The sequence below is a fragment of the Tupaia chinensis genome, unplaced genomic scaffold (genome assembly GCF_000334495.1).
Source record: "Tupaia chinensis unplaced genomic scaffold, TupChi_1.0 Scaffold000429_1, whole genome shotgun sequence".
Taxonomy (NCBI): domain Eukaryota; kingdom Metazoa; phylum Chordata; class Mammalia; order Scandentia; family Tupaiidae; genus Tupaia; species Tupaia belangeri.
The window spans coordinates 912,373-923,619 of NW_006159934.1; the positions used below are offsets into that span (position 1 = coordinate 912,373).

Sequence of the window (11,247 nt, forward strand, 5' to 3'; positions counted from 1 at the left end):
TCCTTCCCTGCAGCCCAGCCGACGAGGCAGCAATTACGCTTTGGGGATAAAACGAGGCGCGGAGAACAGGCTGGGGCATTTCTCCCCGAGATGGCGGGTCTGACAGCGGCAACCCCGCGGCCTGGAGTCCTGCTGCTCCTTCTGTCCATCCTCCACCCCTCGAAGCCTGGAGGTAAGGAACCCTGGCCCCTCATCCTGGGGCAGCCTGAGCCCATGGCCCTCCCTCCAGGTGTCTGGACTTACGAGAGGGGGTCTGGCAGGTGAGAGGGAGCCCTGCACCCCCAAGTCCTCCGGGGTCCCCTGCAAGAGCCCCTGGGCCACTGGATCCTCCCAGGAGCCAGCCCCATGCTGAGGAGAAACCTGTCAAACAGATGCCCATGACTCACGATGGCCCAACCTACATCCAGGCTCCGCTGCCCTGGGAGGGCTGAGGGGGTCCTGCTCTGACAGGTGCTCTCGGGGGGTCATCGGAGCACACCAGGGAAGGCCCTACCCAGGCCCCATTGGTCTGCGGTCATTGGCAGCTGGCAGCGGCACCTGTAGAGCAGACTGGGTGTGCATGTGACCCCGGGAGCTGGGGGCCTGGGCTGGAGACCAGCAATCACAGAGAGCCGCGTTCCCTGGCCCTTGGCAGGCAGATCGCCCTCCAAGGAAGGTCAGAGCTAAGACTGTGGGTAGCAGCCGGTAAGCTGCAGCTGTGTTCTGTCCCTGTGTTCAGTCCCAGGAGGGCTGGACTCTCGAGAATGCGCATGTGTGTGCATGAACAAACGTGTCGCGTGCTATTGTGTAGGTGCACATACGCCCGGGTGCATCACTGGGGGAGAGACTTTCTGGGAGGGTAAGAATGTCCATTCACAGGTTCATCCCCAGACAGGTTATGCCTATGGGGTACGTCTAAGCGCCTGTTAATGGTTGCAGACTTGCAAAAGGCAGCACGTGACAGGTCTGCACGTGGGAGAGTTGGTGTCACCATCCAGGTGACTGACTGTGTGCATGTGTGTACGTGCATGCCTGTGTGTGTGTGAGACAGAGAACACAGTGGAGAAAAGGCAAACTGGGGAGGTGGGGAGGTATCCGTCTCCTGGCAGAGGGAGCACTGCTGGAGGAGACCTTAGGGTATCACTGGACCACCTGGCGTGTGCTCTGACCCGGCACAACTGGCTACTGAATTTGAGGGCCCCTTAAGGCCATGCAGGGGTCGGGAGGGACTGAAGGTGCATCTGGCCATGGGAAGAGAGGTGCAGGCGCAGAGCCACTTGACTCCCACGGGCCATGGACAACCAGATCTCTCCTTGCCGTGAGAACCAGACAGGGAGGAGCAGGACCCGTCCTCAGGGCTGGAGTCGGGGAATAGGTAGGCGCGGCAGCTGTTTCCGTCCCATTGACTGGCTGGGCCCGCTGCTGGGAGCCGGAGCATCCTGTGTGGGGACTGCTGCTGACCCTGGACAAGGCTAAAGGACTTGGGCACCCTAGGCAGGGCCAATCGGGGTGGCAAGCCCATACTTAACCCTCCCCCCCCCACCGAGATGTGGTCCCCAAACACCTGCCCACCCTCCCTCCCAGAGCTGCTCTCTGTAGAGCATGACAGCTGATGGTCACAGGAGCCCTGAGAGTTGGGTATTATCAGCTTCACTTTTAAAATGTGGAAACGGAGGCTCAGGCAGGCTAAGGCATTCCCTGAGGCTGGTATCAACCAGCTCTCTACCCTGGGTCCAAAGGTGAGGGGATGGGGCAGGCCTGGGGCTGAGTTCTTTAAGACAAGCATCCCCAGGGCAGAATAAACTCCTGTATCCTCAGAGACACCCTTAAATGCACAGCTAGCCTTGTTCTTCTCGAGGATGGGTCTCAGCTCTGCCCTGAGGCATGTGAATTGATGAGGTCTTCTGGCGTCTGTGCACAGCTGTCCAGAGTCTGGACAGATCCGGCAGCTGCAGGGTCTCAGGCACACACAGCCACCCACCTGGCTGTCCTGGGGGAGCACAGCATCCCACCAAAGAGGTGTCACTCCTGGGGCTCCCTGGCTCCAAGGCCCCGTGCTGCCCATGCAACCTCACAAGAACTTCCCCGGAAGAACCAGCTGCCCCAGGGACCACACCATTTCAAGAGCAAGTGTGAGAAAATAAACCAGGTATTCTATTATCGGCTTGTTTTTTCTTATTTCAGAATTGAAGATGGTTTAGAACAAGGGTTTTCAACCTTAACTATGTACAAGAGGTCCTCTGGGAACTTGGGACAATTCTGCTGCCAGGTTTCCACCCTAGAATCCCTGCAGGATTTAGTCGGGGAGGGGCAGGAGCATTGGGCATGGAGGTTGTTTTTAGCACTCCCAGGTGATTGATGAGCTGCCAGGGCTGTAAAGCTCTGGTTTAGAGGTAGATCCCACTGCTGGGGCATCAGCAGGAGGCAAACATGCCCCCATGTGGCAGGGGACAGAGTCAGCCACTGAAGGACAGATTGTTTTTGAAAAACCCTTGGCAGCCTTCTCCATGCAAACAACAAACAGCTTCGTGTGGTCTTATCTGCTCCCCAGGCTTGTCCCCTTGGACTTTGGCTTGGCAAAGCCCCCTGCCAAGGCCTGCTGGCCTGCTGCTCACTCCCAGACGGACTTCTCCCAGGTCTTTGAACCTGGAGCTCAGGCCCCGGCAGAATATGCTGTGTGTGCCGGGGTCAGTGCAGGTCCCAGGCCAGCAACTTCATCTTGCTGCCTCTCAGTTTCCCCGGCTGTAAAATGGGGAGAAACGGTCCTGCGTAAAGTGTCTGCTAAGATCAGTGGGAGGCTCCAGCAATGTAACATCAGCCAAAAAAAAAAAAAAAAAAAAAAAAAAAAAAGCTGGACAAGGCTAAAGGACTTGGGCACCCTAGGCAGGGCCAATCGGGGTGGCAAGCCCATACTTAACCCTCCCCCCCCCACCGAGATGTGGTCCCCAAACACCTGCCCACCCTCCCTCCCAGAGCTGCTCTCTGTAGAGCATGACAGCTGATGGTCACAGGAGCCCTGAGAGTTGGGTATTATCAGCTTCACTTTTAAAATGTGGAAACGGAGGCTCAGGCAGGCTAAGGCATTCCCTGAGGCTGGTATCAACCAGCTCTCTACCCTGGGTCCAAAGGTGAGGGGATGGGGCAGGCCTGGGGCTGAGTTCTTTAAGACAAGCATCCCCAGGGCAGAATAAACTCCTGTATCCTCAGAGACACCCTTAAATGCACAGCTAGCCTTGTTCTTCTCGAGGATGGGTCTCAGCTCTGCCCTGAGGCATGTGAATTGATGAGGTCTTCTGGCGTCTGTGCACAGCTGTCCAGAGTCTGGACAGATCCGGCAGCTGCAGGGTCTCAGGCACACACAGCCACCCACCTGGCTGTCCTGGGGGAGCACAGCATCCCACCAAAGAGGTGTCACTCCTGGGGCTCCCTGGCTCCAAGGCCCCGTGCTGCCCATGCAACCTCACAAGAACTTCCCCGGAAGAACCAGCTGCCCCAGGGACCACACCATTTCAAGAGCAAGTGTGAGAAAATAAACCAGGTATTCTATTATCGGCTTGTTTTTTCTTATTTCAGAATTGAAGATGGTTTAGAACAAGGGTTTTCAACCTTAACTATGTACAAGAGGTCCTCTGGGAACTTGGGACAATTCTGCTGCCAGGTTTCCACCCTAGAATCCCTGCAGGATTTAGTCGGGGAGGGGCAGGAGCATTGGGCATGGAGGTTGTTTTTAGCACTCCCAGGTGATTGATGAGCTGCCAGGGCTGTAAAGCTCTGGTTTAGAGGTAGATCCCACTGCTGGGGCATCAGCAGGAGGCAAACATGCCCCCATGTGGCAGGGGACAGAGTCAGCCACTGAAGGACAGATTGTTTTTGAAAAACCCTTGGCAGCCTTCTCCATGCAAACAACAAACAGCTTCGTGTGGTCTTATCTGCTCCCCAGGCTTGTCCCCTTGGACTTTGGCTTGGCAAAGCCCCCTGCCAAGGCCTGCTGGCCTGCTGCTCACTCCCAGACGGACTTCTCCCAGGTCTTTGAACCTGGAGCTCAGGCCCCGGCAGAATATGCTGTGTGTGCCGGGGTCAGTGCAGGTCCCAGGCCAGCAACTTCATCTTGCTGCCTCTCAGTTTCCCCGGCTGTAAAATGGGGAGAAACGGTCCTGCGTAAAGTGTCTGCTAAGATCAGTGGGAGGCTCCAGCAATGTAACATCAGCCAAAAAAAAAAAAAAAAAAAAAGAAAGAAAATGCATTAACTAAGAGACAGTAGGGACGTTCATTGTTAAAATTCTCTTATTCAGACAGAATTTGCTAATGTGGGCTGGTTGATCCTTGTATGAATGCAGAATCCCAGGATTTAATTCTCCTCTTGCTACACATGCCATTTTCTGCCTAGCAGGGGGCAGCTGATACATAAACAGATGTGCAGTGAAGGACGAGGCAGACAGGACGGGGGAAGGAGTGGCCTGGAGGAGTCCCAAGAAATCCAGGAAGCCTTCACAGCAGAAGTGACGTCTGGGTTAGAACTTGAGAGAAAGGTCAATGTCTGTGGGTCTGTCAGGTAGATGAGAAGTGAGCCTCAGTCTGTGGGGCTCTGGTGAGGACTGGAGAGACAGAGGAGCTCTTTCTACCTCAATGGGAGGGGCCTTCTCTGCAAGTCCCCTCCGAGCTGAGCTGAGCCTCAGGCAGCTGAGAGGGGAGAGGTGGTGATCTTGCTGTCACGAGAGGTATGCAAGCAGAAACACAAAGGATGTCTGTAGGAGTTCCTGCCAGGCCAGAAGGCTGTTATGATCCCTGAGAGTCTAGGATCATGATTCTAAGATGCAAGAGACAATTTCCACCCTGGGCTAGTCGGTGGAACAAGCCAAACCCACATGAAACAAGACAAGTGTGCTCCAGGCCAACTGCTTTGGGCCAGCAGAGCAGCACAGGCAGGGCGGGCCAGGGCTGGAGGAGGGTGAGGGGGAATGTGAGCTCAGCCTGGGGGGATGGGTAGGACTTGGGCAGAGGCGAGGGAAAAACATTCCTGGCAAGAGGAATGGCACGTGCCAGGGAGCAGAAGTGGGAATGAGGAGGAAGCTACTTTCCAAAGTCCCTTTAGCACTGCTGTCATGTTTCATTCTCACCTTTCCTGCACTTGAAAGATCCTTTGCACCCGGTAAGGCTTCTCCATTTCCTCGGTGTGAACTGGGGCTCAAAATCTTGAGCTTCCCAGGCTGTCCCACAGTTCAGGCGTGGAGTTTGGCAAATGCTATTGGGAATCTGAATCATGGGGGTGGAGAGTGGGGAGATGAGAGCTTGGGAGAGAGGAAGTCTTGCTCCGGAAAGGGGTGGCCACAGAGCGTGGGAGAGCAGAACCCCAGGAAAGACGATATCAGGGTTCAGGCAAGCCTGAGGCAGGGAGACCCCAAGGGCAGCTGAGGATGAACCAGGTCCGACACAGACCCATGGCCGCCTCTCTGCCTCCTCTTCACCGCGTCCACTCGTCCTCTACCGAGCACCTGCTGTATACCTGGCCCTCAGCCATGGGTGACGTAGTGATGTGGGAAGACAGAGCAGCACCATCCACTCTTTTTTTGAACAATTATTGTGTGCCAGGTCCCAGACAGGACAAGACTGTTTCCTTGAACCCTTTGACGATCCGCAGCAATCTTGCAAGGCAGCAGGTATCGATCCCAAGTTGCAAAAAAGAAAATCAAGGCCCAAAGAGGCTAAGCGACTTGCCCAACGTCCACAGATGGGCAGCAGCAAATCCAGAATTAGAAACCAGGGGGTGTCTATGCTGAGTCCTGGCTTCTCCTACCAGTCCACCCTGCAGCCAGAGAGCAGGGAAGAGGAAAGAGGGAGAGGGAGAGAAAGAGGAGCAGGAAGGAGGAAGGCCGCAGAGAGAAGACACACGGGAGAGCGTTGGGAGCTGGAGGCCGGAGCCGGGAAGGCATCAAAGGCCCACGCGGCCATGTGTGCTCCTGGCAGCTGATGACAGACCGAAATGCTCCTTCCCAGCAGGCCCAGCCCCCAGGGCCACCGCTCCGGGCCCTCGAGGCCTTGTCCAGATTGCTCACACGCTCCAAGCCTGGACTGCAGCCCCCTGGGGGGCCACAAGCCCTGGGAGAGGATGGCGCCATGGCTTTGGCACAGGGCGGCCTTGACCCAGCAGGGCTGCAGCTGAAGCTGACAGGACCGTGGAGCAGGCAAGCCCAGCTGCGCAGCGTCGCCAGGCCATGGAGGCCAGACGTCTGGCCATGAGGCCTCCCTGGACATGCTGAAGAGCTGCCCAAGACCGTCCTCCACCCTCGCCCATGCCCCATGAGTCTCCCACTCCTTTCAGCGGGGGTTGGGACTATACCATGGCATTGGCAAGCTGGTTCATGAAGGTTGGGGACAGCCTGTGGTGGAGCCACAGCCCCTTTGGGACCTGGTCTGTTTTCATGACAACGACTCGGGCCTGGGTCTGGGGCCAGCATCCCCGTGTTCCCCAGTGAGAGCATCACTGGTCCTTAGGGGCTGAACTCCCGATCTTGTCAGGGCAGTGAATTCATTTTTCCTTCATTCTGCTCATTGATGGCGTTGCCCTCCAGCCCCGGCGCCTCCTAAGACAGCCCCATGTGGGATGGCCAGAACCCCACCCAAGCGCAGTTGCCCAGCGGCTGAGGACGCTGACCTCACGCCATCCTATCAGTGTGGGAATGGCTGCGTCTTGGCTGGCAGCAGCTCCACTTCCTGACTGCTCGCTGCTGTAGCCCAGCCTACCCTCCCCTACTCGGGCCCTGCCCCTACGCTCAGCTCAGGCGGGAGGAAGGCAGCTGCCCTCTAAAAGGCAACCAGACCTTTCCCTGCCACAGACTACCTCCTCCAAGGAGAACCAGGTAACTGCAAAGAGCGGCCTGAGTTCAAGTCTAGACTCCGACTCTTCCCAGCTGTGTGTCCCCAGGCATGTTCCTTAAACTCTCTGAGCCCGATTTCCCCTATCAAAATGGTGATCGTAATCCCTGTGTTCCAACCTCACAAGGCCTTTCTGAGGAACAGGAGTGAACAGAGATTGCTTTGTAGACAGGCAATGTCGTCTTCACTGTGACTGCGTCCTTCTCAGTCCCAGCTAATGCAGAACTCTACCTTCTTCCTTGCAGGGGTCCCAGGGGCTGTTCCTGGTGCGGTTCCCGGAGGAGTCTATTATCCAGGTAATGTACATAAACGTCCACACGCCCAGGAATGGCAGATTATGGTACTGTTCGTAAGACATGCGCATTTGACGCTGCAGCAAGCAAGAGCGGTGACATACCTTGCACTGAATATCCCAAGTTATGCCCGCTTAAAAGTGCACTTAGCATGGCATGGTTCTGCAGCTATTACGGAGTGACTTTTTGAAAGATGAAACACAAACTTTTGAGGCTGTCGGATGGTGAGCACCTTCATGCATTCTCGCCCTTTGAAGGCCTCCAGTCTTGAACCATTAGTCTGACTCTTGGGAATTCTATCAAAGGCAATCGTTAAAAAGAAAAAGAAAAAAATATTCTGCAACAAGGCTCCTGGGAGTGTTATTTGCAAATATATAGACAGTAAAATAAGAACCCCACTCGACTGGATGGCATGATGAAGTGACTGTGAAACATTAGGCAGCTCTGAAAAATACGAATGTGCTATCATTCCTTATGGTGAAGTGGTTCTGAAGTAAAAATAATGTAAGAGCAAAGACTATGTGCAAGTGGAGACTGGGAACGTCTCCCCCACCAAAGAAAATGAGCAGAATTGTAGGCCAATTGGAGTTTTTAAAATTTTTGCCATAAGGTGCATAAGCTCCATGGAGAGAGAGGGAAGTCACCCCCCTGGGAGGATGGCTGCCCTGCACTCCCTTCTCCCGTTCTCCACTCAGGATGTTGAGCACATACACCCAGCATGATTTTCAAGCCCCTGGGTTTGGGACTCGAGCCATGGAGTTGGCCATGTGGGATTCAGCACCTTAACCACCACACCACCTGCTGGCCCAACTTTTTTCTTTTGACTTATAAAAAAAAATAATAAAAAGCATAATGTTTTCAAGTAGATTTTTCAAAGCAGAAGTAATATTTCTTTTTGTTTTTTAATTGTCTGAGTACGTGTGCTCACCAGAGAGATACAGAGAGACAGGAGTTGGGGAAAAAGCATCCCCCCCAATGGGATGTGGTCATGCCCGAGTCTCTTCTCCTCTGTTTCTCCATCTGGTCAGGATTTGGGGCATGCACACATACGTACCCAGGGTATTCTTCAAGTTGCTGGGGCCCAGATTCAAACCACAGTTGGCCATGTGGGATCCAGCTTCCTTAACCACTAGCTTACAAGGTCATCCCAAAATAATATTTTTCTTTCTTTCCTTTTTTTTAGATTTTTTGCCATAGGATGAGTGTACTTGCCAGAGAGAGACAAAGAGAGAAAGTAAAATCATCCCACAGGGAGGATGGCCATACCACAATCTCTTCTCCTCCATTCTCCTCTCAGGATTTTGGGCATGCACACACATGCACCTGGCATGTTTTTTAAGCTGCTGGTTCCAAATCTTGAACCATGAAGTTGGCCACGTGGGATCCAGTGCCTTAACCACTATGCCACCTGCTGGCCTGCCTACAAAAATCATGTTTTTAATCCTTAACAAGTATTGGGTCATTGGGAAAGTCATGACACATTTTTGCCTAGAAAAATACATAACGACTTTTCCAACCCAATATTTGAGTGTTCAGAACTGACACAGGGGCAGCTCTCCCAGCACAAATGGGTACAGGACCGTTGGCCCAGTGAAACAGACTAGGACCCCGAGGCTCAGGCGGTTCTGACTTGCCCAAGGACATGCAGCTAGGCAGGGACAGATCTGAGTGGGAGTGGAGGGCGGCTTGGCTGACAGGGGTACTAATGGTTCTCTCTTTCCTGTCTCTTAACACAGGGGCTGGACTTGGAGGCCTAGGCGGAGGAGGTGAGTGTAGAAACCAAACCTGGTTCCTCCCTGAAGGGTCTGGGTGTCACCTTAGGCACATTCATCACCTTCAACCCTGAGAACTCCAGAAAACCCAGGTATCAAGGGCTCCCTCGTTTTGCAGACTGAGGGTTCAGAGGAAGAGACCTGTCTGAAAGCCAGACCCTGTCTGCACCCTGAGCCTCTCCCTGAGCTCTTTCCTGAGTGGCTTCTGTCTTCTTTCATATATCCTTTGATCTTCAATACCATCCCTGCTGAGCCGACTGAGTGGGTAGCAATGATCCCTTCTGAGGCTGAGAACCTGGGGCCCAGAGAGTCTAAACCACAAGTCAGGGCAGGAAGACTCTCTTAGGACCTGGGCAATGTGCTAGCCCAATGTTCTCTCTCACCCTGCCCGGGGAGGGGTAGTAAATAGTAGGACAAGTGGTCTGGGACGCCCCCCACTCATGACCATCTCTTCCCTCTGCAGCACTGGGGCCTGGAGGAAAGCCGCCCAAGCCAGGTAAGACCAGCCAGCAGAGGCCCGAGGTCTCAGAGCACTGAGAGAGGGCACAGGGGCCAGGGAGAAAAGAACCTGCAGAGCTGGGAGCCGGGCACAGGAGCCAAGAGGCAGGAGGAGAAAGGTGTGGGCAGCCACAGTCCCCAGGTATCGGCAAGCCCAGGCCAAATCCCAGGACTTCCAGGGACAGGAGCGGAGGTGGCTCAATGTCCTTCCTTTATGAGGTAGTCTAACACCTGCCTGGGAGTGCCTACGTGCAAACAGCCCAGAGACTCCCCTCTGCGCTGGGTCTCAGAAACAGCACTGGGGCTGAAGGCAAAGGTGCACACGGCAGGCCCTGGGCTCTGTACGAAAAGTCCCCTGCCAAGCCCTACCTAAACCCAATCTAAGACCCCAGGCAGCCTGACCTTGATGCCAATCTGACCCCTTATTCTGACCCCAGACTGACCAGTGGTCCCAGGCTGAACCCTAACCTCGTACCAAGCTCTGACCTTAACTCTAGGCTGAAGCCTGACCCTAGACTCCAGATGAGCCTCAGTAGTGGCCTCAGGCCAAGCGCTGACCCCTAGCCCAGGCCAAGCACTGATCCTAGCCCCAGAGGAGTTCCCTTCCTGGTCGCAGGCCCCTTCCAGCTGTGTCCAGACCACGGCGTTTTCCAGTAAGAAGGTGTGACTGGGTCTATCCTGGCCTCACCCATGGGTCTGGATCTCCCACCAGGGCCCACTCTCATTCCGGAAAACTCACCCTAGGGAGGAGAGAGGGGATGCCTCCAAGTATCAATGGCAGAGACGGTACAGGTGAAGGAAATGACGTCTCTGTCCAGATTTAGGACCCCCTCCATGTGAGACAGTCCACATGTGGTCTTGGCACCCCCCCACCCTCGCTATGTCACCCTGGCTCTGAAACCCAAGGTTCTAGGACACTGTTTGGATGTCCAACAGCTCTTACGAAATCCTGCCGGTCGATGATTCAAGCACAAATGAATCTGTGAGACCCAGATTCTTTTGCTAAAAGTCCATCTGAGTTGTGAAACCAGGGCTAGGGCCAGGCGAGGGAGGTAGAGAACAGGGGGTTTCAGGAGTCTGGGGGTCTCTGAGACCAGAAGACCTTGGGCTTCCTGCTTATCGCTGCCAGAACCTGCATCCTGTCTTCCTGGAGTGGGAAGAGAGCTCAACAGGGCCTTTGGTGGTAGGGGGAACCCAGAGAAGGGCTGGATGATCAAAGATGTGCAGGTGGGGCAGCACCTAGGCCAGGAGACCCCCGATGTGGCCAATGTGACTGTAAAGCTAGGGAAAGTGTAGATCGACACAGGACAGTTATGGTTAGACACTGGAGAGAAGACCGAGAAGACTGCATACAGAGCCCCAGGATGAATGTTTTGCTAAAGCAAAGCTTTTATTAATGAAAGATTAGGTTAGACTTCGGAAAGAACTTCCAGCTCTGGTAAGGGAGTAGAACAAAAGGAAAGCCAGGACATTGCTTTCTGATGGAGAGGTACAGTCACCGGGTAGGGGACTGGCTTCCATGACCTCCCTGAGGTCCTCTTTCAGCCACAGGACTCAGGGCTATAAAGACCTCCTCTGGAGACCAGCAGTTGGTGTAATGGCTATGTCTCTGGACTCCCATGTGGTCGACTGTGGATCGTGTCCCAGACCCGGTGGCTTAAACTCACACCGGGAACGTATGCGTACGTGCCCAAGATCCTGAGAGGAGAATGGAGGAGAAGGGATTGCGGCATGGTCATCCCCCCTCGGGGGTGACTTCTCGCTTTCTATCTCTCTGTCCCTCTGGAGAGCACATGCGCCCTATAGCAAAAATCTCTCCAATAAAAAAAAAA

At 54.5% G+C, this 11,247-nt stretch overlaps 1 protein-coding gene across 1 annotated transcript in view; it reads left to right on the forward strand.

The window, feature by feature from the left end:
• The first annotated feature begins 13 nt into the window (after window positions 1–13).
• The window catches only part of LOC102481850 (elastin), a 26,551-nt gene continuing 15,317 nt past the window's right edge, over window positions 14–11,247 (forward strand). Inside the window, exons 1-4 of the mRNA XM_006155027.2 lie at window positions 14–172; window positions 7,098–7,148; window positions 8,882–8,911; window positions 9,381–9,413. Of these exons, the coding sequence (XP_006155089.1) occupies window positions 91–172; window positions 7,098–7,148; window positions 8,882–8,911; window positions 9,381–9,413 (196 nt within the window). The 5' untranslated portion in view covers window positions 14–90. The remainder of the gene's footprint in view (window positions 173–7,097; window positions 7,149–8,881; window positions 8,912–9,380; window positions 9,414–11,247) is intronic.